Source organism: Mchenga conophoros, linkage group LG7 (assembly GCF_057382185.1).
Source record: "Mchenga conophoros isolate Kocher_MC1m ecotype Shallow Benthic linkage group LG7, M_conophoros_male_GT1.1, whole genome shotgun sequence".
In the NCBI taxonomy this organism is placed as follows: Eukaryota; Metazoa; Chordata; class Actinopteri; order Cichliformes; family Cichlidae; genus Mchenga; species Mchenga conophoros.
In genome coordinates this window covers 60,026,544-60,053,353 of record NC_140532.1, presented here as the reverse complement: position 1 = coordinate 60,053,353, position 26,810 = coordinate 60,026,544, and the positions used below count along the sequence as shown (strand labels likewise).

General features: G+C 42.0%; 1 protein-coding gene and 1 long non-coding RNA gene across 3 annotated transcripts in view; both read left to right on the top strand.

The window, feature by feature from the left end:
- LOC146571358 (uncharacterized) overlaps positions 1-7,224 on the top strand; it is a 44,039-nt gene extending 36,815 nt beyond the window's left edge. The window contains exon 3 of the long non-coding RNA XR_014893109.1: positions 5,694-7,224. This is a non-coding gene — a long non-coding RNA (uncharacterized LOC146571358). The remainder of the gene's footprint in view (positions 1-5,693) is intronic.
- A 371-nt stretch (positions 7,225-7,595) lies between these two features.
- Positions 7,596-26,443, top strand: st3gal2 (ST3 beta-galactoside alpha-2,3-sialyltransferase 2). Of its 2 annotated transcripts, XR_014893108.1 has the most exons (8): positions 7,771-8,274; positions 14,647-14,706; positions 15,142-15,275; positions 16,933-17,112; positions 17,426-17,471; positions 17,922-18,041; positions 18,128-21,021; positions 21,863-26,443. XR_014893108.1 is itself a non-coding variant. In XM_085280539.1 (7 exons), the coding sequence occupies exons 1-7, from the start codon at positions 7,876-7,878 to the stop codon at positions 18,299-18,301; spliced, it is 1,113 nt and encodes a 370-aa protein (XP_085136665.1). In that variant the 5' UTR covers positions 7,596-7,875; the 3' UTR covers positions 18,302-26,443. The 2 variants fall into 2 exon arrangements, 1 of the variants encoding a protein (XP_085136665.1); XM_085280539.1 differs by having other exon boundaries at positions 7,596-8,274; positions 18,128-26,443.
- Positions 26,444-26,810: the final 367 nt, after the last annotated feature.

Sequence of the window (26,810 nt, the reverse complement as noted above, 5' to 3'; positions counted from 1 at the left end):
GTGTGCGAGCTTCACAAGCAACAGAGTTGTGCAAAATACAATAATGTAAACAAGCAAAATACAAGAATGGCTACATCTGAAACTAATAAATATATGTACAATAAAGAGAAAAATAACTAAAACAAAGGGGCCTTATTGAATGACAGAGTTTTCCTGTATAATGTCACTATAAAACAATATCCAGTAAATGCTCCCGTGGTACTAAAATACCTAACACAATATATAATAGTATATGCATTTCTGGATGTGTATACTAAATATTTTTCTACGTGTGTGTGTGTGTGTGTGTGTGTGTGTGTACATATTTTACAAATTAAATAGAGTAAACAATAAGTAGAATATTTAAAATAAATAAAATAAAATATACAGAGTTGAATATGTGCAAAACAGTGGCATTACTGTACAGTATGGAGTGCATAATGTTAAAGTTCCAGTAGTGAAGCTGAGGTGTCTATGACGTGTTCAGCAGTCTGATGGCCTGGTGGAAGAAGCTGTCTCTCAGTCTGCTGGTACGGGACCGGATGCTGCAGAACCTCCTTCCTGATGGAAGTAGTCTGAACAGTTTATGGCTGGGGTGACTGGAGTCCTTGATGATCCTCCCCGCTTTCCTCAGGCACCGCTTCCTGTAGATGTCTTGGAGGGAGGGAAGCTCACCTCCAATTATCCGTTCAGAGCACCGCACTACTCGCTGGAGAGCTTTGCAGTTGTAGGCGGTGCTGTTGCCATACCAGGTGGTGATGCATCCAGTGAGGATGCTCTCAATGGCACAGCGATAGAAGGTCCTGAGGATGCGGGGGCTCATGCCGAATCTTTTCAGTCTCCTGAGAAAGAAGAGGCGCTGCTGCGCCTTCTTCACTGTTTTGTTTGTGTGTACTGACCACGTAAGATCCTCAGCCAGGTGTACGCCAAGGAACCGGAAGCTGCTCACTCTCTCCACAGCAGCGCCGCTGATGGTGATGGGGGTGTGTACTTCTCTGCACCTCCGGAAGTCCACTATCAACTCCTTTGTCTTTGCGACGTTGAGGGTGAGATGGTTGTCTTGACACCAGTGGGTCAGGGCGCTGACCTCCTCCCTGTAAGCTGTCTCATCACTGTTGGTGATAAGACCCACCACTGTAGTGTCGTCCGCAAACTTCACAATGATGTTGGTATTTGTTAGTGGCTGTGCAGTCATAGGTGTAGAGTGAGTACAGGAGAGGGCTCAGTACACACCCCTGTGGAGCACCAGTGTTCAGTGTGACGGGGGATGAGGTGATGCTGCCCAGTCTGACCACTTGGCATCTGTCAGACAGGAAGCTAAGGATCCAGCTGCAGAGGGAGCTGCTCAGTCCTAGATCCTGCAGTTTCCTGTCCAGCTTCGAGGGAACGATGGTATTGAATGCTGAGCTGTAATCTACAAACAGCATTCTCACATACTCTTCTCCAGGTGTGACAGGGCAGTGTGTAGTGTCAGGGCTATGGCATCATCAGTGGACCTGTTGTGGCGGTATGCGAGCTGTAGAGGGTCCAGTGAGTCGGGTAGTGCAGAGCAGATGAAGTCCCTGACCAGCTTCTCGAAGCATTTGCTTACGATGGGGGTCAGGGCTACAGGTCGCCAGTCGTTCAATGAGGAGATGGTGGAGGATTTGGGTACAGGGACGATGGTGGCCATTTTGAAGCAGGCTGGGACTACAGACAGAGAGACTACAGACATTATTATTGGCAAGAAAGGAGAGATGCAAAAGGTGAGGGAAGGGGGTCATACAGAGAGACAAAAGGGGAAAGAATGGTCCGTGACCATGAGAAGCAGGGGAGGTATATGAATTCAATTCAATTTTATTTATATAGTGCCAAATCACAACAACAGCCGTCTCAAGGCACTTTGTGAGATAAGGTAGACCCTACAATAATACATACAGAGAACAATCCAACAATCAAATGGCCCCCTATGACCAAGCACTTTGGCGACAGTGGGAAGGAAAAAGTCCCTTTTAACAGGAAGAAACCTCCGGCAGAACCAGGCTCAGGGCGGGGCAGGGCCATCTGCTATGACTGGTTGGGGTGACAGAAAGAAGACAGGATAGAAGGCATGCTGTAGAAGAGAGACCGAGATTAATAACAAGTATGATTCACTGAAAATATGAGACACCTGTAATAAACAAAATGGAGAACGGAGAAGTATTTCTGAAGACTACTTAAAAAAATTACAAGAAAGCTTGACTAAGAGAGTTCAGGCTGTGCTGAAGAATCAAGGACTTGGAATTGACTTTCAAGCTTATTAGAATTGTACAAACTCTGTTTTTGCACCGCATACTGTAGTTGCATATATGTTTGCATCAATTTTCCATTTTCCATGATTGGTGATTCAAGACTTTTGCACATCACCATAATCTGCATTAATATATACCTAAAGAATTTGTGAATGAAGCAACTTTTAAAAAAAATTGTCACATTTTCAGTTAATACAGATCTTGAACAGAGCTGTCAGTTTCTTGGGGCACATATTCAGTGTTAATACTAATGATTATGCTCATATTCACTGTTCTTAAGTAGTCCACTGAAATGTGACATGAAGCTGCTGCCAGGACATAGAGAACTGTCTGCCACTTACATGGACTGTGGAGCATCTGTGCTCAGCTTTGAACAATAAATCTCTAAAATCTATTTGCAAGGGCGTAGATTTGTTTTTGTGTTAGTCATTATTTTCTTCAATCTTTGGACAACTTCACCTAGGAAATAAACAAGATTGACTAGACCCAGGGTATCATAGGTTAGCGTGCTGAACAGGAGGCAGTGTAAGAGAAAAACACTGAAATTTTCTGACACCTGTTCACAGCCTTTGCTACAGAAAGAAGGGTGACTGGAGGTATCGGGTGATAATTGCTAGCTGTAAAACTGAGATGGCATCAGACTTGCAGGAATTTGACAGGGAAATTGCTGTGCCAAAAGCAGAAAATAGAGAGAACGAAGGTGGGGGACGTGGGAGAGGTGATTGACAGTTGAAAGTGGTGTGCTCTTATTAAAGCTGGACTGAAATCAATGCAACAGAAGTGTTAGCATTCAGAAAGCAGGGCAGTGTACAAAAACTGGACAGCATACAAATCACAGAAGTCAAGTTCACATCTTGAAAGCTGCTCCTCAGGTGTATAAATGTATTAACACTCAGACAGGTGATGTGTCTGTGCACATAAAAACGTAACATTTGAGCAGGACTCTGTGGCATCAATGTTTCATACATTAACCGTGTTGTCTTGCATAGCGATAAGCGGCGATAACTGAGGAGAAACATGCATTTGTTTAGTGAAAACTGGATGCAGTGAATCATTTAACAGGCGATTTCATTGACAGCTGTGTGGACTCTAAAGGACAGTATAGATAACCGTGGGAAATCCAGTGGAAAATCCTGACAGCTGTTTCACTAACAGCTGCCACGGTGGAGCTCTTTCTGCATTTGTCCTTCCCTCTCTCTCCGAAATGAGTAATAGATACAATAAAGAATGCTCTTGGTTGCATTGGCAGAATTTCCCATTAAAGCCAAAGGGGCAGAGGCGAGCTTCATGCTCAAATTAATTGTTTCCCTTGGCTTTCAGTGACAAATGGAAGGAATTCTAACAAGAATTTATAGGGGAACCTGAAAAATGAATTCGAACAAGTGTGGAAAAGCCGACCAGCTACACCATACTGTAAACGTGCAGCTTGTTGGGATGTTAGAACCTGTGCCAGCTCTATACAGCTGCATATGTGTGTTGTTTATTAATGCACTTTTCCAACAAGTGGGTGTGCAGTTAAAATAAAAAGACCAAGTTATAAAATAAGATGAAAAAGTTCTAGCACAGAAGCATGTGGACGTATACAGCAAATATAGAAATGCAACTTAACAAGAAAGAAAAATTATGTCAACTGGAACCAAAGTCTGCCCTAGTTCTCTTGCACTGATTAGACGGGTCAAGGTTGGGGACTGGTTTGTGTTGCTGTAACAACTCTGCATCACTTGCTGGCTGCCATGGCAATGCATCAAAAATAGAGTAGTGGAAAATGATCGTTGGCTGCTCGGTGGGTGTGTTGGTAGGTTGATGGCACAAAAGAGAAGCAGACACACATCACATCATATAATTACTTCAGTCAGACTGCTCATAACCTCAAATGATTCAGTTATTACAGCAGAAGTAGTCAGATATCGGTGTCTAGGCTCCGAGCTCATCTCTCCTCGCACATGTTACACATAAGATTGGGGAGAGATGAGTAAATGTCCCCCCTGAAGCCGACAAATGGATGCTGGGGCAGTGGAGGGGTTGAAACAGCAGGCAGAGATGAAGGGAGAGGTGGGAAGTGTGCAGCTTAAATAGACAGCCAAATTGGGAGGTTGTGTTTGGTATATTATGTGACTAGAGTGAGCAGGTTAAATGTGTTGCTTACTTCACTCTGGCTAGCAAGCTTTGCTCCATTTATCACATCCTTATAATTAAAGGTGACAAAGAGGAGAGCATTCCACTACACAACTACATATTGGGATATGCAATAAGAATTTGCAGCCCTTCGTTTCCCAAATGATGTCCCTCCTTATTTATAATGAACCGCTATAAGGTTTGGCTTTGAGAAAATGCAAGAGAGGGGCTTCAGCTACCACTTGCCGATTACACTGCTGATTATTTTAGATTTTTTAATCCACTGAAGGCTTAGCGTGTGAAATGGCAGAAAATGAACACGACAACAATACGACAGATGTGATGTGGCTTCCGTTCTGATTTCCTTCTTAAATTGCATTCTTGCCTTAATTTAAAGTACTCATCTGGAAGTCCAGTCCAGTGTCTTTTAATTATCATTTTCAATATTATTATCATTGTTGTTTACAGCAAGAATCAACTCAAGAGTTTAAAAGCTTAACCAAAATCCCCCACAGTGATTATTCAGTTGCTAATCTTTCTGTAGAGCCAATGACGTTAGGCAGTTTAACTCACATTTCCTCATGCAACCGCCTTCTTACAGGACGAATAAACATTGCAGTTCTAAAAATATTTTTGTTTAACCAATCCGCCAGCAAGAAACACTTTCTATTGTGCTTTTTTTGTGTCATTTCCCAGACACGGGCGAAATGTGTCCAAACACCCCACTGAGTTTAAACCTTAATGAGCAGGACTTAATTAGTCTGTAGCCTCAGTTGTCTCTCTCTCAGTCATCTACACTGAAATATTGCTGTGATGCAAAATTGTGCAACCTGACATTTTATATTGAGCTTAGTAAATGTGCCACAGATGCGCGATCATCCAGTACAGCAGCAATAAACACAGAAGACAGCCGATATGACAGGAGTTTGTTTATATGAGGGGCCTGTTTCTCTGCTTAGTATTCTGCCCCCGCTCTTTCAATCTGTATGCTGTCAGTCTGTTTCAGCATTTCCAGTTCAGCATAGTGACATTTTGAAATGTATTCACTTCCAATCAAGACACTCAGAAACAGGGGACACCAAGTCTTTCGTCCCCCCCTTCCCCAAATGTTCGCCCTTGTCTGTAGTGAGTGAATGTCTGAAAGACAAATTACGAAAGAAGAGCAGAATCAAAGTAAGAATGAAAAGAAAGGGAGAAGAGAAAGCAGAAATAAGGAAGAGGTTAAATGAGATGGCTTGAAGTGAGTGGATCAAAGAGGAAGATTAAAGATATCGATGCGGTTAATGAGACTAATGGCGTTCTTTTATCCCTATTTCTCTGTTTCTCCAGGTCTTCCAGCTGAAGAGGAAGTGAAACTTCTTGTTGGACATGGGAGCTAAAAGTTATGAAACACTGCACAAAACCAGATACGGACATTTGATCATGAAATAACCAGTTTCGTAGCTTTGCTGGAACCAATGATTTGCAGTTTAAAGATCCAGAGACACTTAGACATTAACATCTGCTTTTTAGAAATACAGAAGCATAACTTTCTCTGCAGGTGAGCAAAGCAGGTGTTTTTAGGGCATCTAACGAACATGAGCAGGGCAGACAGCTGGCATAAAGTGGGCGCTGCAGGGGTCCTAACCTTAGATTACAGTTTAACAGATTAGAGCTAAGCAGCAACCACCTTAAGCTCACCAGCCCCATGAAACTCACGCTTCTAGCCAACAGAGCATGCACAAAAACATCTGCACACAAACACACACTCACTGGCACAGCTGTAGAACACAATTAAATTAGTGCATTTGGCAGACGGTGTGCAAACCTAGCTTTGCACCATACACACATTAAATCACAGGCATAAAGATGTGCACATACACACATAGTCTGGGGTAGAGGACAGATGCTACGCCCTCCCGTCATCCTCTCAAAGCCAGCTGGAGAGAAGATGAGATTTGGGGCTGATTGGTTTTGTCTATTTTTCCATCACGCCCTGTGCGCCTCACTCCATCCACCACTTTCGCCTTTCCACGGCGCAGCCTCATCCATGGACAAATAGTCATCATAAAAATCTGACATCTGTACCAGTTTGAAATGAACAGTGACAGGACTTCTTGACTGATTTTTATTTCTGAACTGTGGATGCCAAATTGGTGAAACATCAGTGAGGTGATAGAAGGAAATGCTGTATTCCTTTACAGCGTGTGATGAAAACTATCGCAAAGGGTTCTTTTTTATACACTTCTTTTTCATTACAATTTCATCATAACACACAAAGAACTGAAACTTTCTATACTAACTTTTAAGACGTTGTGTTTGAGGAGAGCGTAAAGAAGAGCCACATCAGAGGAGAGCTTTAATCTTAACGCAGTTGTTCTCAGTCAAGTAGCTCAGCGTTCCTCAGTGGCAGATTCAGACAATGGAGTGAAAAAGGTAAAAGAAAAAAAGGAGAGACCTTGAAAGAGGGTGACACTGGGCGAGGTGAAACTTGATAGAAAGACAAAAGGAAGAAAATAAAGGAAAAACTGGATTTTTTTTTTTTTATTGTCAAGGGTGGCTAGAGCAGTGATGGAACACCCTTCAGGGCAGACCACCTCCCTTCTGCTGCTCCTCCTTCCTTCTTCCCTCCCTCTCTCCACCGCTCTCGACTAGTCTGCTGGCTGTCTTTGGCTACGTCGCTTCAGTGCAAACAGAGAGACGGAGGGAGAGAGAAAGCACAGCGCTGCGGCCAAGCTCAACATTCACACAGATGGCAGAGGAAACGAGAAAGACCTGCCGCATCCAGCTGTTGGATTTCACTGACGATGGATACTGCAGTTAATCAAATAAAAAGAGGCAGGGAAAAGTGACAGAGATCCAGACAGAGGAAGCCAGGAAAGGGAAAGTTATAAAGTTCAAAAGAGGAGGGAGTGGACGAAAGATACAAAGGTGCAAATACGCTGGGATTGTACTCGAAGCTGAAAGAGAGATCACCTCACACTGAAAACAAAGGACCTCTGAAGCAGTCTGGCTCCAGTTGTGTGTGATTCAGCGGCGACTCCTGTGTGTGTGTTCGTGTCTGTTCAGGCGTTTCAGTGTGTGAGACAAGTGCATGGCTGTGGAGCAGTTAGAGAGAGAATCCAGCGGGAGACATAGAGAAAGCGTAGGAGCTCCGGTGAGCGAACAGCTTGACTGTGAGACAGATCGACTCTGACACTATCCTTTGTATTTTTGTGTGTGTGTTTGTGCGTGTCTTTGACAGACCGATAAAGGGAGTGATTGTGTGGTCCATACTGGCAGCCAGGGGCTCGTCCCAGTCACTGTGACCAGACCGTGGTGGTTGCTTAGTGGAGGCACAGGAGGAAGAGGAGGAGGTAGTTGTGGGCTGGGGACAGTGGCAGGCCCAGGGGTGGGGACATGGCCTTGGGGGGGCCGCATACCGTCCTCCACCCTGCACCGGGACAGACGCTGGGGCTGGGGGTCCTGGAGCGGGGGCGCATCCAGGGGAGCTCCCAGAATCTCAGAGCTCAGGCCTTGGTTAAGTGGAGGGATGGTTACAGGTGGAGGTAGTACTGGGGTAGGAGGTGGAGCAGAGAAAGGAGGCAGAGTGAGATGTTCCCGCAGAATCTGGGTTCTCCTCGGCTCCCTGGTTCTCATCTTTCTCACTTCCCTATTCTTGTCCGTGTCCCTTCGCGGGGGCGTCGGATTCAACTACCTGGAACCACCCGGGTGGGAAGAGTCACGGCGTGTGAAGCTCGTGCCCAGCTACATGGGTGCGCACCGCCTGTCATCACCTGATGCCCCACAGCAGAAGACGTGTGCCTGTCAGCGCTGTGTCGGGGATCCTGGAGTTTCTGATTGGTTCGATGAAAACTACGACCCGGATATCTCTCCTGTTTGGACAAGAGACAACATGCAGTTACCCTCTGATGTCTACTACTGGTGGGTGGTAAGTAACTTTAATCTCTAAAGTTATGTAAGTTAGTAACAGTCTGGAGTGTTTTTCTTTTGTTTTGTTTTTTTCACATCAGCTAAAGCAGTAAATTATTGTAACATATCTCAAAGTCTGGAAAATTAATAACCTCCACAACCAGGGCTCCTACATCTTTGTAAATCTGTACTATATTAGGTGTGGTGACGCATTATTACATGTGCAAGTTTGTTTTGTTCCTGACATCTGTTTGATTTTTTTTTCTCAATATTCGAATAAAGCAAAGAGCCTATGCCCTCAATATACTACAAGTTTAATAGCTTAGCTTCTTTGCATATATACTTATTGCTCCTAATCGGTAAATATTAAGCTCTATCCAAGAGCGTGTCAGCTTAGCACAAAGACTGGAAGGCTGGAGACAGCATGGCATTTCCAAAGTAAACAAAATCTTCTTAGCAGTTCTTCTAAAGCTCACTGATTAACAGGTGTTATCGTGTTAGTTTGTTTGCCCCCTTCTAAGTGACAGCACATAATCCCTTGTAAAACCATTATAGAATAAACATGCAAGATATAAGATTAAGATTAATGAACTTTTAGTTGAATTTTGAACACAGCCTGCGTAGTTGATTCCACTGCTTCCTGTTGTTATGTTAAGTGTCTGGCTTTATAATTAACATACAAACAGAATAGTTTGTCCATACGTGATTGATACAATGTGATGTTAATATTAGCAGGGTTTGTGCCTGCCAGAGCTAAATCTCACACTGCTCCTAAGCACTAGAACAAATGCTACAGCTGTTAAGTTAGTTAATGTGTCTTATTAGCATACCGTTCTTGTTTTCACACATGTAAAAATACTTTAAATGATTGTTTTTTAAAAACGTAGTCATAAGGAACCAGAAAGAAATGTTATGAAGTCATACTTTGTCCATTCTTGAGCTATTCGTTCACTTGTGTTCATTAAAATGCCGACTTATCCCTCCGCGAGTTACAGCAGCCACAGTTTTCCTGGCAGAAACCCTCAGTGTCATACAGTCTTTAAAACAACTTCATTAGGTAAACTTATAATGTTTACAATGGTTTCATTTGATTGTTGGTATATTTACATGTGAGCAATTAAATAATTTAAAGCCAGGATCTGAATTCACTTTCATAATTATTCATGGAAAAATCCAGCAATAGTAATAATAATAAGTTCTCCACCGCCTGTCTGAGCTCTTGGCCCTTTATCTCAGTGTTCCAGGGTCAGATGTCCCTGACTGGAAGGGAAATTGGTATCCAGTGCATGCTACCACAAGTTCATGCAAATTGTAGAAGTTTCCAAATCAGAAATTTAAAGTTCTACTTATAAATGCTATGCTGCGTTTTTTGTATATGTGGTTTAGTTACTTGTTTTGGAGTAAAACACCTGGTTTGCATACTTCACACTAAATCTGCAGACTGCGTTTGGGTGATTTAATGTTTCTAACTTCATAAAGCGAAACACAATAATAAGATCATGTATTATACTCCAGCATATAGCATCATTCTCCTCTGAACCACAGTAAACAAAAATAACTTTGTGCCACTGTCTGGAGCACTATCAAGCACTTTCTATTTATGTATATAGAGAGCGTGGGGAGCTGCAAGTTACATGGAAGACATAAGTTTATAGAACACTAACACAGGGGGAGTAACACATAATAATCTTGTCCTCCTCATCCTGCCTCATCTCTGAGCCAACCAATCCCCCTCTTACAAGTCCTACATGCTTCTCAAGTATCCCTGCCAGTCATATGTGATGGTATTTGTGGAAAAGTGGAACAAATAAACAAGGTTGGCCTCTGGGTTTTCCTTAAAATGTTTTATAGTAATGTGTAAAAAAACAAACAAACAAACCCCAGAATGAGTTTTTTTTTTTTTTAGTCAAGTGTGAGACACAGGAAGCACTTAAAGGATCATTATGTAAATGCCTCCTTTTAGTTTGATTTGTAACTATTTACGTACATGCGTTGTCTCTCTATGTCCACTCAAATCTAAGTGCAAATGTGTTTGTGTGCATCTGCAGTAAGTGTCATCCAGTTTAGTGTCCTTCAGTGGCCGGGTTAGACTCTTATTTCAAAGCCGAATCCTCAGCTAAGCTCTGAAATGGCAAAAAACTGCAAACACAGGCCAACAGCTGCCAAGTCATTAGGTCACACAGGGTAACAGGGTGGTGATGAACTGGCGTGGGGGGGGGGGGAGTGGATAGGAAAGGAATGGGCAGATCTAAAATACATTTATATTAAATTATATTAATTTAATTATATCAAATGTGGTTTCTGAATGTAATTAGTCCAGAAATGTAATCATCTGCTTTTAATGGACTTCCAATAAGTCACATTGCTTGACCACTGTAGGCAGTCATTTTAATGAACGACTTGTGTTGGTTACACCACGTATGTAATGTTGTTATTGCTTGATTTCTAATATATAGCATATACCTTGTGTGTTTGTTTGGCACCATGAACTCCTGACCTTGAAGACCCCTTAACTTGAGGTCTGGAGTGTAGTTTTGGCAGATATGTTAAAATCATTGCTAATGCTAATGGGGAGGACTCTACCTATCTTAAAATACCTTAACATTTAAATTTGGAAACTTCATAGAGAGTTTCCATATTTTTCTCTAAATTTAGAATGTTCCTTAAAATATTGTAAGAATGAACATAATGTAAATTATATTTATTAGCCTCCTATGAAGGCAAAGACAACTCACCAGGCTTTGGAGAGATAAGTGTTGTAGACAGGCAGCTGTCCTTGTTTCTGAATTACTGCAGACACAGTGAAAAGTGCCAGTTTACGTGTTGTCTGCATAAATTTAGAGTAGAAAAATGTCACAGCACCCTGAATGAAGCTTAACAATTTGCCCAGAGTGATCACAAGGCATGTAAATAATTCAAATTCATGCGGCCTCTCCTGCAGAGGGTACTGCGGAGAATAAAAACTTGACTAGAACTTAATTAGAATATTATATCTGTTTGAAAAGAGAAACCCTGCATATCACAGTCAAGAATTGTTGGACTGCTGGAATTAGTTGTGCGGAAATTTGCTGAGAATTACAATCGCAGACGTACTCCAGAGTCTTTAATTGAGTCATGCGTGAATTCTGACTTTTTCAAAAGAATTGACATCAAACCTAAAAGGCAAGCCTTATTTAGCAACTACACAATATTTATTCTCTCACACTGCAGTCAGCAGATTTCCACTCTCTAATCAATACATCCATTTTAACTTAACAGGAATTAATGGATGGCTGGGTGGAGAATGGAGAGAGGAATGGCCACAGACCTCAAGAGTAATAATGGCTTGCTGTCTAGTGTCTTGCCTGCTGTTTATATGGTTGTGTTTCGAGCTAGTATTATCTTTGAGCGCTGTAATGTAAAGTAAGGATGACTTACAGTCCTTGCATTTGGGAATCAGAAAACAGAAAAAGACATTGTTTCCTGGTAAAGACTTTTATGAGGCAGACTTCAGCAATTCACAGTAGGGATCATCTGTGTAGCTGCTCCCTAGTCAGTTACCTCCTTTTATTTCTTCTGAGAGAACCTCTTCAGTCCAAAAGTGATTTGTTATGGGAAGTCTATGCACCCGATGCAACCAGTGAAAAAAAACACTTCTCCTTTGTTATTTGATTTGTTTGTTTTTAGTATTGGTCGACTTTCTTTTATTCCCAAATCCAATAGCAGCGCTATAAAGAAATGAAAACAAGCGATTAATGCGTATTCGTGATTGGACCTCTTCAATCAAACCTAATGTGCAAATGTGTACTCCTGCCTCAGGAGAGGCACAATGCAAGCACGCAGTGAAAGAAACATTTTAAGCATTTCAGTCTGTTGCTGTAGACACAAACTCTCCAATGTTATAATTGTACTTTTTAAGGTAATTTTACAATTTCTTTTAAAATTTGCACACTGGGCATCTGTCTCTAATTTTATAACAGGGCTAATTTTGAATATCTAATGTGGCTTCTGGAAACAGCAGTGAAATCTTGTTTCAATGGAAAAAGAAAAATTAGAGTTCCTTGGATGCAGTTGCCAGGAAACTTTGGGAGTCAGAAGACGGCTGACATGAAGGAAGCTCGACAGCATCCAGCTATGCTGCCAGAAAACAAACGCCAAAAATTAGTAGCCCCTGAACAACAGCGGTATCGAATGCCAAGCTGGCTCTGGCATCGTGTATGCAGTCAGAGACCGAGGAAGGCAAAGGGATGGATGGATCAAGGAGGATTGAAAAAACAGAGACAAAGACACAATAGCAGAGAGGCAACAGCAAGAGAAACAAAGTCAGAAGGTGTGAAAGAAAGATTAGTGGACTCTGATCAGGGCTTATGATCTGCCTCGTGCACAAGCAACCCAGAGAGAAAAGGAGATGAAGATAGACAAGAGGAGCAGCAGTAAGGCAGAGCGGAAAGGGGAAGTTAAAGAGCAGGAGTTAGACATGCGGGCAAAAAGGCTGATAGAGAAGATGCATGAATGAAAATCTTGAAGACTGAGATCTGTGTTGGAAGAAGCGAATTAAGGGCACTGGTGGGTGCAAAGGAAGGGGTGACAAAGGAGTGTGAAAATGAAGATTGCTGTGTGTGGGAGAGACAGAGAAAAGATGGTTATGGATAGGAGGAGCCATGCTTCAGCTGCCAATACCCCGATGGATATCCATAGGATGCCATAAACTGCATTCTTTGTTTATAGGTTGTTGTTTTGTTTTGTTTTTTTACATTTGTGCAGGTGCTTGTTTTATCTTTTCACGCATGATTGCACATTTGCCTGTGTGGTTTGGCAGATGCTCAAATGAGCCAGGATTTATTTTTTGCCTCTTAATTGGACAACTTCTGTTTGTTAGTTGGTAAGCATCATCATACCACAAAAGGGCACTCAAACCGTGATCCAGAGAAATGAAAAACACTCTTACTGACATGAATAAAGCAAACAATTTTTTTTTCTTAACTGTAAACATGTGGCTTCAATATACTTCATGCCCTTTAAGATCACTTGTCGATGTAAAGCGACTGGTGCCTGCCCAAGAAAGCTTTGAAGTTAAAGGATAAGTTAAAAAACGGGCATTTCGTGAGTTAAAGCTTTAAAAATGAAGGGTGCCTCCATGCTAGCAACACTGAGAGGCTATAATTAGGCACAGCAATGCTTTGAGCTAAATGCTAATGTCACGATGCTAACATGCTGGAAGCGATTAACATTTTAAAATTACCATTAAACCAAAGCAGAGCTGAGGTTGATGAAAATCTGGTTAGTGTTTGGAGGGGCGTTTTTTGTTTTTAAGTATTTGATTAAGTGAAATTTACCAAATCATTTACCAAGAAATTAATATTTTCACATGTGGCAGGTGACACCCAGATTGTTCTGCTGGTGCTGCTGTCACTTTTTTCGCCTATAGATGAAACTAGTTTGCACGCTCAAGGACTCAAGAAGTAGTCACGCCCATGGTCTCTTACCATAGTCTCATGTGTTGAAATGCCATAATTTATTATGAGGACAAACATGCCAAGACGGTTTAAGCGCTTTTTAAAGTTCACCGGTTTAAAAGCTATTAAGGCTTCACATTAAAACGGCTTCAAAAGTCAGCAGCCACAGGTCAGAGGGTAGACTGATACTTCTGTGCTCATTTCAAATGTGCCCTGTAAAATGGTGGAGCTTTTAAGTATGGTAATTTTGTGAGGTGCCGTGCTTTATTTTTTTTCTAAGTGACCTTCCTCATTAAAATTATAATGGACTCTGTTTAAGCTAAAGCGCTTAGATTATTATTCATGTTTTCTGACAAGCTGATGAACAATGCATTAAACCCATTTTCACAGTAGCCAAAGGCAGGAACTTAATCTGAGGGTGTTTTTTTTTTCAATGTAAAACACCAGTAGCTTCACATTTATGGTGTTATTTATCCATTAATCCTCTGACAGACAGCTAGCTTAAGAGCGACCTATTGTATCACTCTCCTCCTCTCTTCATCTTTCTCTGAGCTATGTTTAGATCTTATTTTTCCTCTTCTGTGCACCTTTACATTTACCAAATCTTTTTTTTAAATAATTTACTCTGAAACAACCTTTGCTTTCTTTTCTTTTTTAAAAAGATTTTCTCACTCCGCTTGTTTTTGACATGTGGACGGCAATGCCTCAGCTCCTTTGACCACAGTCTGACTGCATCCTGTCAGTCTGACACGTAGCTGTTACCTAAACACACACGCACACACTTAGGCACAAGCATCTGCTTATTTTCTCTTGAATGCAGGCGAGTGCATGCATACACATGCACACGGGCACACAGAATGTAACTAAATTTAAAGTCTCTTGTCAGATATGATTTGTCTGCAGAGGAGAAACTACACATCCTAACTATCTCTCTCTCTCTCTTGTTCTCTCTCTAGATGTTACAGCCCCAGTTTAAACCCCACAGCATCCAGCAGGTGCTGCTGAGGTTGTTCCAGGTATTTTATATTATTAATTCATCTTTCCTTTGCCGTAGTGCTTTCATATCAGCCAAGTCATTAATTCAGACTTCCGTCCAAAGACTGAGTGGAGGGGGAGCAGATTGTCTTTATTTGACATTTGGTTTATCTCAAACCTGGCTCATTCCTCTCCAGCGCGTCCGTATGACTTTTTTATATTCGGACTCTCAAAGCACTTAAAGTGCTTTCCCATAAGGATGTAGGTTTAGTCTGGCTCCCTTAGGGCTGAAGTGGTTCATGTATTTTTCATGGAGATTCTCATAAAGAATTCACCCCAATATTGAGAGCTGCATGTATTTTCACAGTCAGGTCTGAGCTGCAGTTTAGGTCGTTTTATGTGTATTTGTGATGTATTTAATTTCCTCCGTAGCTTCGGTCCAGTCTGCTTGATTTAATCATGGTTGTTTATCACAGGTGATTCCCGGAAGGTCGCCGTACGGCTCGTGGGATCCGGGACGCTGCCTGCGCTGCGCTGTGGTGGGGAACTCCGGGAACCTTCGCGGGGCCAGATATGGCGCAACCATTGATGATCACAACTACATTATGAGGTGAGAGAGACGGCTGCAACGGATAGATGAGCAGAGCAAGACAAAACAGAGTGGATGCAGGGCACTATTAGATAAAAGCACGACTCAAAGAAGTAAAATTATGCTGTAAGACCAAAGCTTGGAGGTGAAGGAGGGAGAGGAGAGGAGGGAGACAGCTGGAGGGAAGAAGAAAAAAGAGTTTATGTGGGGATTACACTGTATTCTCACTCCGCTCAGTATGTGCCATTAAAGTTCCATCATCATAGCCATCTAGATTGTGTGTGCATGTGTGTACAGGATGGGGAGGTGTACTTACAAAGAAGCAAACAGCAGATATGTGTGCGATAGCAAAAGTAATCCCAGCGTTTGTGTCCCGAGACATTTGAACTTATAGGCTGCGTCTCTGTCTCACACACACGCCCATGCACAGAGGCACATAAATCCTTTTGTGTCAGTCTGCTCCCCAGCTGTTTCCGAGCCGCATTGACGGATCACAAAGCCTGATTGTTCTTAAACAATCCAGCTCATGAGCACAGCTATATGTAGTTTCCTGCACTGCGCGCGAGTTAGTGTCGAGGACACATGCCGGTGCCATGAAACACTCAGCAGGAGTGACTGATATAATGTGTTTTTGCCTGCCATAGGCAATGGAATCCATTAGAGCTGCATTCTCAATAGACCCGTGTGGGCAGCCTGCAACTTCCATCTCCTGCTACGATTTCTTAATGCTGTGCTTTGATTTTCATTTGTTTTTCAACCAGCTTGACCCACAAAAGTCCCCCTCACTATCACCACCCACCGCCTGTCTGCGTGCTTTTTAACTCCTGCTGTGTGAACAACATCTGTTTTGTTCACTGGCATATGGTAAGGTGAAGTCAGTAGCCACCTTTTTAATTCCAAGTGCAACCAACTGTTTACATAAACGGATCACTCCTCCAGACAGTGAGTCACAGCTACTGTAAATACAATGAATGGCTCAAACGCAGCTGAGCGATTAGTTACTGTCTGACTGATTTTCCTGCATATAATATACATTACTGTATACTCTGCATATGTGTACTTGATACAGTGTGACTGTGATAAACGTAAAGTGTTTTCACTGCTATGGGAGCTGTGCTATGATGTAGAGAACAAGTAAACAAAGAGTCGCTGAGAACAGCGCTCTATAGGTGAAGAACTTGTTTGTGTGACCTTGAATCAAACTGCATTCAGCAGCAAAACACTGAAATCACCTCAGCTGTAAAGTGTGACAAACTGAGCCCATTTTCTTTTATGACATGCTTTATTTTTACTTTATTTAAGTTAAGCACATTTTAAACAACTGTATTGTTTGCTCTCAAACTTATTTTATCAGTTACAAAATTGCTGAATAACACGCAAGCTGATATCTGTATACCAATATATCTGCCATAGACCCATAATAGCCTAAATTTGTATCTATATTGAGCTCTATGAGGTCATGAAGTCATTCTTCAAGAAATTGATTCCAGCAACATGAGCAGGAATTGCATCAGGAATTTGGCAAGTCAGTGTGAAATTAAATCCATGTGAAGGTACTCTGGCACCAGTTTGAGTCCAGCTGGAGGTAAAACCCAAGGCCTCACACACCAATTTCTAACAGCCTGTGACCTGATGATGTTCATCTCTCACGCTGTTCCCCCGTCACACTCTCTCCTAGGATAAATCTGGCACCCACAGTGGGCTACGAGGAAGACGCGGGCAGCCACACCACTCACCACTTCATGTACCCAGAGAGTGCCAAAAACCTGGCAGCCAACGTCAGCTTCGTGCTCGTTCCCTTCAAAACACTGGATCTGGTCTGGATCACCAGCGCTCTGTCCACGGGCCAGATTCGATTGTAAGACGAGACACGTGCACGCAGATATGCATAAGCATGGATTAAGACATGTCAAATACTGCTTGCAGCACAGGGATGTTGAAACTTGCCATTTGACTTCAGGGCACACAGACACACAGAAGAGTATCTTTGGGGAATAAATAAAATTTTCTTAACACACATGCACTGACACGTGGAGTGGAGATGTGAGAAGCCAGAGAGTTTTTGGGGTGGAACAATCTGCCAGCTGTCAATCATCCAGAATTCATAGCTCCAGCAATCACATAAAGTGCTGATTGAATGTAGTCAATCAATTTCTCTCTCTCCCTCTCAGTACTTACGCTCCAGTGAAGCAGTTCCTCCGAGTAGATAAAGACAAGGTATGTATTTTCATTGAGTGCAATTAATTTTGGCCATTTTCTCTCACACACACACACACACACACACACACACACACACACACACACACACACACACACAAAGAGGGAACCTGGTCTGCTACAACTGTTTCGCCCCATTCCCATTGTTGATGAAGGATTACAGTTGGATTATAAACCCTTCCTTTGTTTTCACTAATCTGCTCGTTTTTGGGTATTTTTAATCCGTGAAAATAAATAAACTCAGACTAATCCCTGTCATGTGAAGACTTGGCAAATATCTTCGCCTGGTCAGAGACTCAGTTTTAATTTATTTAAAAAAAATTTTTTACAGCATCTTTGTGGCCGACCCAAAATTATAGATTTAAAAGACTTACTTGCTTTGATTTCACAGTGAATAAGACTTTATCTTATGGTATCTTCCCTTTCTCTACATGTCCCTCCATGACCCAGGTCCAGATCTTCAACCCAGCATTCTTTAAATACATCCACGACCGCTGGACTAGACATCATGGCCGCTACCCCTCCACTGGGATGCTAGTGCTGTTCTTTGCTCTGCACGTCTGTGATGAGGTCTGTTCTTCTTCTTTCTCTCTCTGCATTTGCATCAACGTGGCACTTGTGTCCTATGTCTTGTTTTAACTTCTGCTCTCCTCTAGGTGAACGTGTTTGGTTTCGGTGCAGACAGCCGTGGAAACTGGCACCACTACTGGGAACAGAACCGCTACTCCGGAGAATTCAGGAAGACCGGCGTCCACGACGCAGACTACGAAGCCCAGATCATTGAGCGGCTGGCCAAAGCCGGCAAAATCACAGTCTTTCCTGGAAAATAACCAGCAAACCAGCCTGCATATATCTAAAGTTTAGTGTTAGAGGGCTGGTTCAGCAAACAGACACTATACAGGCTGCTTACATCATGTTTTTGCTTTCACTTACCTGCACAAGTTTAGGTTCTCAGCTGAAATAAAACCAAATGGCTACGGAAGACGAGACAAAGTGATCACAGTTGATACTCAACACTTTACTCCGTTCACTTTCCCCTCATATTAAATGAATGCCCTCTGTTGAGCTGCAGGTCGCATCTGTTAAGTAGCTACGAACAACTATTGTGTAGATCCAACGTGACTCTTTTCGCTGCTCTAAAAGTGGGAGTTGAGACTCAAATTAGAAGCAAAAGGCTCAGGATTTCACGTGGGCTGCGTTTGGACTGAAAGTCAAGGCAAAGGACAGTACAAACACAGGTATGAGGGCCCATGGAGGAAAACCTAACCAATGACAATAAATACTGACTTTGTTTGCAGCGTGGAGGATGCTGGAGAAGGAAACGGAGGAAAAACATGTCCCACTTTTGGACTAAATCCAGAGGAAATATTCACCTTGGATGACAACCTAATCCTCAATAAATAACAGAGACACGCCATCATATGTACTGAAAAGATGACAGTAGCTGAACGGTCAGCGTCTAGAGAAATGTTGTTCTACATCGTTTGTTGTTCCCCTTGTTAGGTACAGACCTTCAGAAAAGGCTGAGGTTGCAGACGCAAAAGTGTAATGTTGGACATTTAAAGGACGCCAGAACTTAAAAGGCCACTTCATAAACAGTTGTTCTTCTCAAATCTTGACAATTTTCACTGTAAACTCATATTTATGTGGTTTCTACTGGAGAAGACAGTGTTATAAGGACTTTGTCTGACAGTGATGGGTTGTAAAATGGTTCCTTAAAAGACAGTGTGTGATTGCTCTGGGTTTATAGCATATGACTGTCCTCTAAAGTCCCCAGAGTCCTTACAGTCTCAGCAAGGCATTAGCACCATGCAGCTGACCCACAGAAGCACAATGGAGACTTTTGCCTTTCAGCCATTCTGACTCAGAAAGATTACTGCAGCACTAGCACCGCATCCTGCTTTTAAATGCCACAACAACCACAGGCCCCTGCTACAGCCTTTATTCACATTCAGACTCGGAGAGGAAATGTTCTGGGAGAATGACGCTTTGACTGTGGTGAGGCCAAAAGCCCATCTCCGGGGATTTTATGTTTGGATGGAGGCATGCTGGTGTCTGGGCCCCGAGTTTAATCCTCATGTGGTCTGTCCAGGTCTAATTTGGGAGAAGAGGACTAAAAACAAAGAGCTGGGGCTTGTAGAAACAGACTGACAAAGCCGGCATGAGAAGCAGAAAACGAAGAAGGCGTCGCGTCGCTGCTGTTTATGTGCAGCCGCTTGCACAGTGCTACTCAAACTCACCGCTCTGGTTTGGAAAAGATGGAGAAGCTAAGACTTCTGGCAACCTCCCACACCTCAGTGGAGTTAGAAACTGTTCGGAGCACTTCATCCCAAATTAAGGCCCATTTAATGGAGTGAAAGAAACCTCCACCAGATATTAGAGTTATTAACTCATAAGTAGCTCAGCATCATTAACCACTAGCTCCAGTCCCTCTTCAACCAATTAAAACTTTCAGCTGTGTCTGGAGGGGGCGGAGCTACCAGTCGCCTTACACTTGACCTCTCTGCCATAAAACTGCACATCCTGTCCCGTTGTTTTCATCGTGATGACATCCCACCCCCCCGCAGAGTTCATGCTTAGCTTTGTTTGATTTGAGGGATTTACAGGATCACCTTAGAAAAAAAATGTGTTTCTGTCACCATCAAGTAGTAGTGATTTACTTGTGATATTCGCCATTGTTAGTTGATATGTCTTTAACAAGAAAACAAGCAAATGATAGTTTAGGATGTGCTGCTAGACCATTTCTAGAGGAGAGGTAGATGGGCGAAAGTATTTGGTTTAAGCTGAGGTTGTAAATTCATCCTTGGAGATGTGGTCATAAAGAGGTGGAGGCTGAAAATGAAAGGTACTCAGGGTTCCTACGCAGGTCTGTAAAACATGAAGAAAAACTGGCAGAGTGAACTCAACTCGCTCTTCACTCGCACCTAATGCAGTTATACTGATTTGAATCATTATCGTAAACGCAGCATTTGTACTGAGAGCTGTGGCTTTGAAACTTTATGTGCTTTTCTTTGTTTTCTTTCATATATATAATGTTACAAATATGGATGCCCATATTAAATATTGCCAAATTTTCAAGTAATAAGGTAAGCTTCTATAAAAGTAACTGCTGTGAGCTCTAATCCCAGATGTTACACAGTTCTAAAGGCTTAGTTTAATGTTTTTTTCTGCTCTTGTGTCTATCTGATGTCAGCTTGGTGCATATTTCCTTATATGGTCAGCCACAGCTCTGGCTTTCCTACAATCCGGATGTTCAGTCTGACGTCACTAGCCGTGTCTGGGCCTAAACTCCGCTGCAGGTCCATATATCAAATGATCACTATGGCATTACTGAGAGTTGAAAAACTGTCTAAAGTCTTTCATCTTTAATAAAATGATCAGCCTTCTCCTCTACCAGGTGTAACAATTGAGTTTAACATCCAGGCATCCATGAAAACGGAATTTATGACATTTAACGGAGTTAGAAGTTAGCAGGGAGTTAGCTCGCTAGCTTCTATCTAAATACAATATAGCATGTCCTGACTGCGGGGTTTTGGAAACAAATTAAAACGTACAGCTCTGCTATCACTTCCAGCATAAATGAAGACAGAAAACTAGACAGCAGTGACGTTTGTAGGGTTACTGAAGTTGGGCTAGCTGGTATATAATGATGTGCTATGTGACCGCTAGCGACACAGCTATGTTAGCATAATATAAACAAGCTAACTTTTTTTCCACTCGATAAAAGTTACCGTGAGTGTTCTCGGTGGTCAGGAACAAATGTAATTGCATGGCAGGATGCTGTAAAAGGACCAAACTTCAGCCAGGAGAACAACTGAGATAATCCATCCACAATACGAAGTTAGTCATTCATATACTGCTGCATGGGCTGGGCTGTAGTTACATCCTAAGGTTTTAAAAACTGAGCTTAAATAAATGATTAGTGGTAATAAAAGCCGAGGGAGGTCAACAGTGATCACTGACTGTTTTAGGAGCTTTTTGAGATCAAATAGAAGAAAATACATAACATTAAACATGTTAACAACACAAAAGCCATATTAAACGCAGACTACTTTAGACCCGGAAGTAGGATTCGTCGCGTCATCACTGAACAACCAGATAAGAAGGCAAGGGTGCAAGACAGCCAATCACAACAAAGAGGCCAGAATGTTTCATTTAGATGATGCGCTGGGTGGCTATTTAAGATAAGATAAGATAAGATAGAACTTTATTAATCCCTCGGGTGGGTTCCTCTGGGAAATTCGAAATATTTAAAGGGCCAGTATAAGGTAAATTATTGAAAACATTTTTTAAACTGCTAATCAAGCAGAAACCACAACAGAAAATGAGCATTAATGGCCCCTTTTAACATTTTCTTTAAATTTCTTTGATAATATTTCTGTCAGTCACAGGCTCGATTCAGTGGTGAGTTGTCAAACTGTAAGTCATAAATTACTTAAAGGGTCTAAACACTTAGTTTCAAATTTACATATTTCAAAAATAGTATTAAATATTTATGAGGAAACCAACAACATTCAGAGTTAAAGGCATCCTGTGGAGTTTTTGACCACTGGCAACATTATGGAGCAGCGTGTCCTGTTTTCATACATCTAAAATTAGAGAATGTAGTAATATAATGGTTTTCCCTGCTGATGGCTTTTAGTTTTTTTGTTTTGTTTTGTGTTTAAATCAGCTTTGTTAATGTTTTACGAATAGGAAAAAGCATTGAGCTGGGCTGTTAGATCTGCAGGATATGCTTACAGAGAAACAAAACCTCTGCAGGCCCTGTCGCCGCTGTTGCTCTATGAGGTTCCCAAAATTCACCAGCAGTGTTTTTATGTTTTTTGTTTTGTTTCATCTCACATTTTTCCACATCCGGCCTTCCTATTTTAACCCAGGGCAAACAGCACAGACAGACTCATAGAGCATGCTGCTCTGTGAGAAAAGTGCTAGGTACAGCTTGAATATTTTTCTTTATGAGTCAGCGTGTATTTAGTGACTCATAATGTGGCATGCGCTGAGTTAAAATACCAAATCTGACACCCCCCTAAAAATGGTTATGAAGATTTGTCAATAGAAGCTGCGTAGGAACTGTGAGCGCCAACTTCTGCAGCACCTGCTTCATCCATGTGAAATAAGACCTGTGTGAGAGAACAATCACATCTCTCCGAGATTGTTGTTATAACTTCGGGGATATCATCCCCTGACATTATTACTGAGGTATGTTCTTATTAGCTGTTTTACATTTTACATGTACTTTAACCAACATTCTTACTGAGAACGATTAAAGAGTATCCATTATGCTTTACCTAATTTTCTGTCATATATATATATATATATATATACTGTTACAGAAGTGGATGCTCATATCAAACATGGCCAAAATTTCAAGCACTGAGGTGAAAAAGGCTTCAGCCTGCTCTAATCACCCAGTTTCAGACAGTTATGGGGGGGTCTGTGCCTAATTTGTTCGTCTCAGCTAATCAGAAGAAAGCTGGCTTAAAGGGAAAAGAGCCAACACTGGTTGTTTTCAGTGGCAAGCTGAAGACCCAGTATATGATAAATAAAGATTACTTTGAGCTATAAATCATTAAAGGCTATTGTGAGAGCCCAAGAATAAAAACACAACAAACATGGAGCTGGAAATGAGCACAAGAAGTCCACTTTAAGCTGTGCCTGTGCTTCTGATATGAGCTCCGTTGGTGTATTACTGTATTGTCATTGTACTTGATTTCAGTGTTTTTCTTCTTCTTTGCACATAACAGATTTTACAGGATGTTTTGGTGTTGCTGTGGCTGATTCTGGACACTCTTTATCTCTCTCTCTCTCTCACACACACACACACACACGTGTACACTCGTGCTTTCGTGCCTTGTCCTGCTGCTGGACATCCTCTCGCCTACAGCTGCTCCATCGGCAACACACACCTGCTACCATTTGCCATTTTTTCCCACAAACACGTGCACACAAAAGCACACACATGCACATCTTCTGGCTGAGAACTGTGCCTTCTGAGCTGTACATGCACACACCTTCATGAAACACGCTCTTCTGCCTTCTGGTCACGGTACAAAAGTCCCCTGGTGTTCACTCCTTACTGTCATTGTTTTCTAAAGATGGCTGAGGGAGAGATGTAAACTCGTGATGCAGCGTGACTCACGGTGAATTCATATTGGGCCCTTTGCTTCTTTTTGGGACACAGGGTAGATACTCGTGAGGCAAGATAGACGGCAGACGGAGAGAGCTTGAATCTGCTTTATTCAAGTCCGCGACTCTGCGGGTACCTGTCCTGTTCTTGTCTGTTTTGAAGCACGCCGCGAGTGTAAAACAGCAGATGCAGATGATAACAAAGCAGCTAAAATCGTAGACGTATCACTGTACTGCTTCTGTGGTGAACTTGAGCCTGGTTCGGTGTTTTCTTAAAATCGTCAGCTGCCACATTCAGAATGAATGTGTAAATTGTTTTGGAGATAATGTGGCTTTTATGCAGACATTATTTATGTTGCTCTCCGGTAGCAGTGTAACACATTCCTATCAAAAGCCGTAACTGTAACCCCCCCCACAAACAGACCAGATCTTGTTCTGACATTGAAACAGTTTTCAGCTTCCTGGCTCACAGCTGTAGACCTGAACATCGTGATAGAAAGAGATAAGTGGCAGGGCGATCCCTTTCGGGTGTACCAGCCTAGATTAGTGTGGAGTTTTTCCCTCCACCTACATGACACAGATCTAAAGTAGGTCTTTTCTCTGACCCAATACACTCATTTTTCTTTTCTCCTGGAGAACCAGTTTTCTGGTTAGGTTCTGTGTTGTAACTTTGTAGGAAACAACTGACAGCATTTCAGTTAAATTTGTGCTTGTGTGCTTGTGCTAGGCTGTGAAATTTGATTGCGTGGCTCACTGAGGCTGACTTACAGAAAATGCTGAGTTTAAACTGGACTGATTTAATACAATTATACAATAATTTTAGATCGGACTACCCCGACCATCCCTGTGCTAAAAGCTGATTTGTTCGTGCTGTCAGTGGAATCCAGGTCCCCGATACATCCAGGACTATTTTTACTCAGTTTTGTCTCACGTGTCATGTGCTGCTGCTCGGTGAAGCCACAAACATCACCCAATTACTGATCGCCTGAAACTATGTTATCGAGCTTTGTGACGCTGCACGGGGAGTTTACCACACTTTCCATTTTCGTGGATAGAAACAGAGGCACATTAAACGAATTGGCTGCATTGTTTATGGGGTAATCAAAAAGAATGAGTGAAGGGAACTAAGACCATTTCAAAACACCAGATCAGCGAAAAAAAGGAAGCTGGACAATAATGTTTATAGCGTCACATACAGAAATTTTAAAGGGAAAATCAGAAAACTCTACCAAAACCTACCAAACTGTAGGTTAATGTTTGAGTTATAATGATTTTAATTGTGGACTGACCTGCTTTCACCAACATGGATTAGGAGATTTGGCTCCCATGCAGCAATACAGCAAATTGTTGCCGGGCACTGAACCGAAAACTAATGAAGCTAACATAATGCAGACTGGTGCTTTTGAGTGCTTTGTTTTAGTGTTACACATTTAGTAAGAAAACTGTTTTTCCCTGAAAGATGGAATCTGAACCCCTTTGTGCTCCACGTATTTTCTACCCATTAATATGAACAGACAGTTTGGAAGCGGGACCAGTGGAGGAAATTCAGGTGGGGTGGAACCCAAAGACTGTTTATAGAAGAAAGAAGTAGCCACTGTGACATCACTCATTTGTTAGTGAATGAGATGAGCGTTTTTGAAACCAGCAGTTTTAAGAGCAGGCCATATCTGGTGGACACTGCTCGTTGGTTCACCACGTGTCCGTTGCACAGGAGATAAACACCGCTTCATCATTATTCTGGAAACTAATTTGAACCATAATTTGCAAAATGAACATTATGTTTTCAGCTAACAGTTAAGACCATTGACTCACAATAAAGGTACTTAAAAATGTGATAAATTTAACATATTTATCCATTGGCGCTCTCTTTAAACCTGAAGCTATGCCCATCTTTTATATACAGTCTATGTTCCCATAGACAGGTTTTAGTCTTTAATGATAAACAAACAAGATGCAGCATGTTAATAAATGAGCTTTAGAGGCACTGGTATGAGGACAGATGAGGCATTTTGAGTTTTTGTAAAAAAAAAAAAAATCTTAAATCATTACTTAATTTGACAGGAACAAATAAAATTGGATCAATTTGTGGTTGTCTAGCAGAGGTAAATGATAGATAACCTGTGCCGGATTAATAGTTTAATTCATTCGCCTCGTTCTGTTTCTTTCCATTTGCTGTGGTTGAATCTCTGTGTCACTCTGAAGTAATGGAGAATAGCTTTGTGCAGTAGGGACAGACATTGCACTGGCTGTTTGAAAAAGAGTTTGTAGGAACAAATACATCATGATCAAAACACTGCCAGTGCTGGCTGTTGGCATCGTTACATCGCCGGCTCCTCCTGCCAGCCTGCTGAGGTGGGAACAGCCACAAGCTGCTCCTTCCTCATCAGTTCACTGGTCTGCACTGAACAGAAACGGCTCTTTAGCAGCAGCAGCAACAGTCAGTGAGCTGCAGACAGCCCATGTCAGACTGTCTCTGTGGATTGTAACGCCAACACTCATACATACCTCCGTTAGCTGTTGTCCCAGTACTCTACAGTGAGCTAGACAACACCAGTCTTATAAAGTAGGCTTAAAGGCTGCTTAGTGAATGCATCTGTCGCAACAACAAAACGAGTAGTCAGATATTTAAACACTAACGTTTGGAGGGTTAAGACCTCTCCATGTGGACGGTTTCCCGTTATTGCTGTATGGATTTGTCATTGTCTAGTCCGGCTTTAATGTCTCATTCCTTGGTAGGAATACCTTTTGGACAACATGTATTTACTGCACTCAAACATCTGTATGATATGTGAACAGACTCTTTGTATCTTATGGCATTGTACAAATAAAAGCTTCATGAAAGATGAGGTTAAGGCCTGATGCTGTGTTTGTGATGCCAAATGGTCAAAGGATTTGTAATGATAATAAATCAGTGCTGATATAGTGTAAACAACAAAAGCTTGTACAAGGTATGCAACTCTCACTTCTTTTAACAGGTCATATTGGGTCACATTTTTGTTTAGTAGCTGATTGTGTCAGTATCAATAGACTATAAGAGATAACCTCAATTTGAGTTTTGGCTGTCACACTCTTATCTTTTTTAATCCAGTGAGAGCTGGATTTGAATGTGAAGCTCATACATTAGCAACTGTTCAATCATAAAGGGCCGTTTTCCTGCAGATTTCTACACAACCACAGGAGTCGCCCCCTGCTGGTCATTAGACACTGAGACGT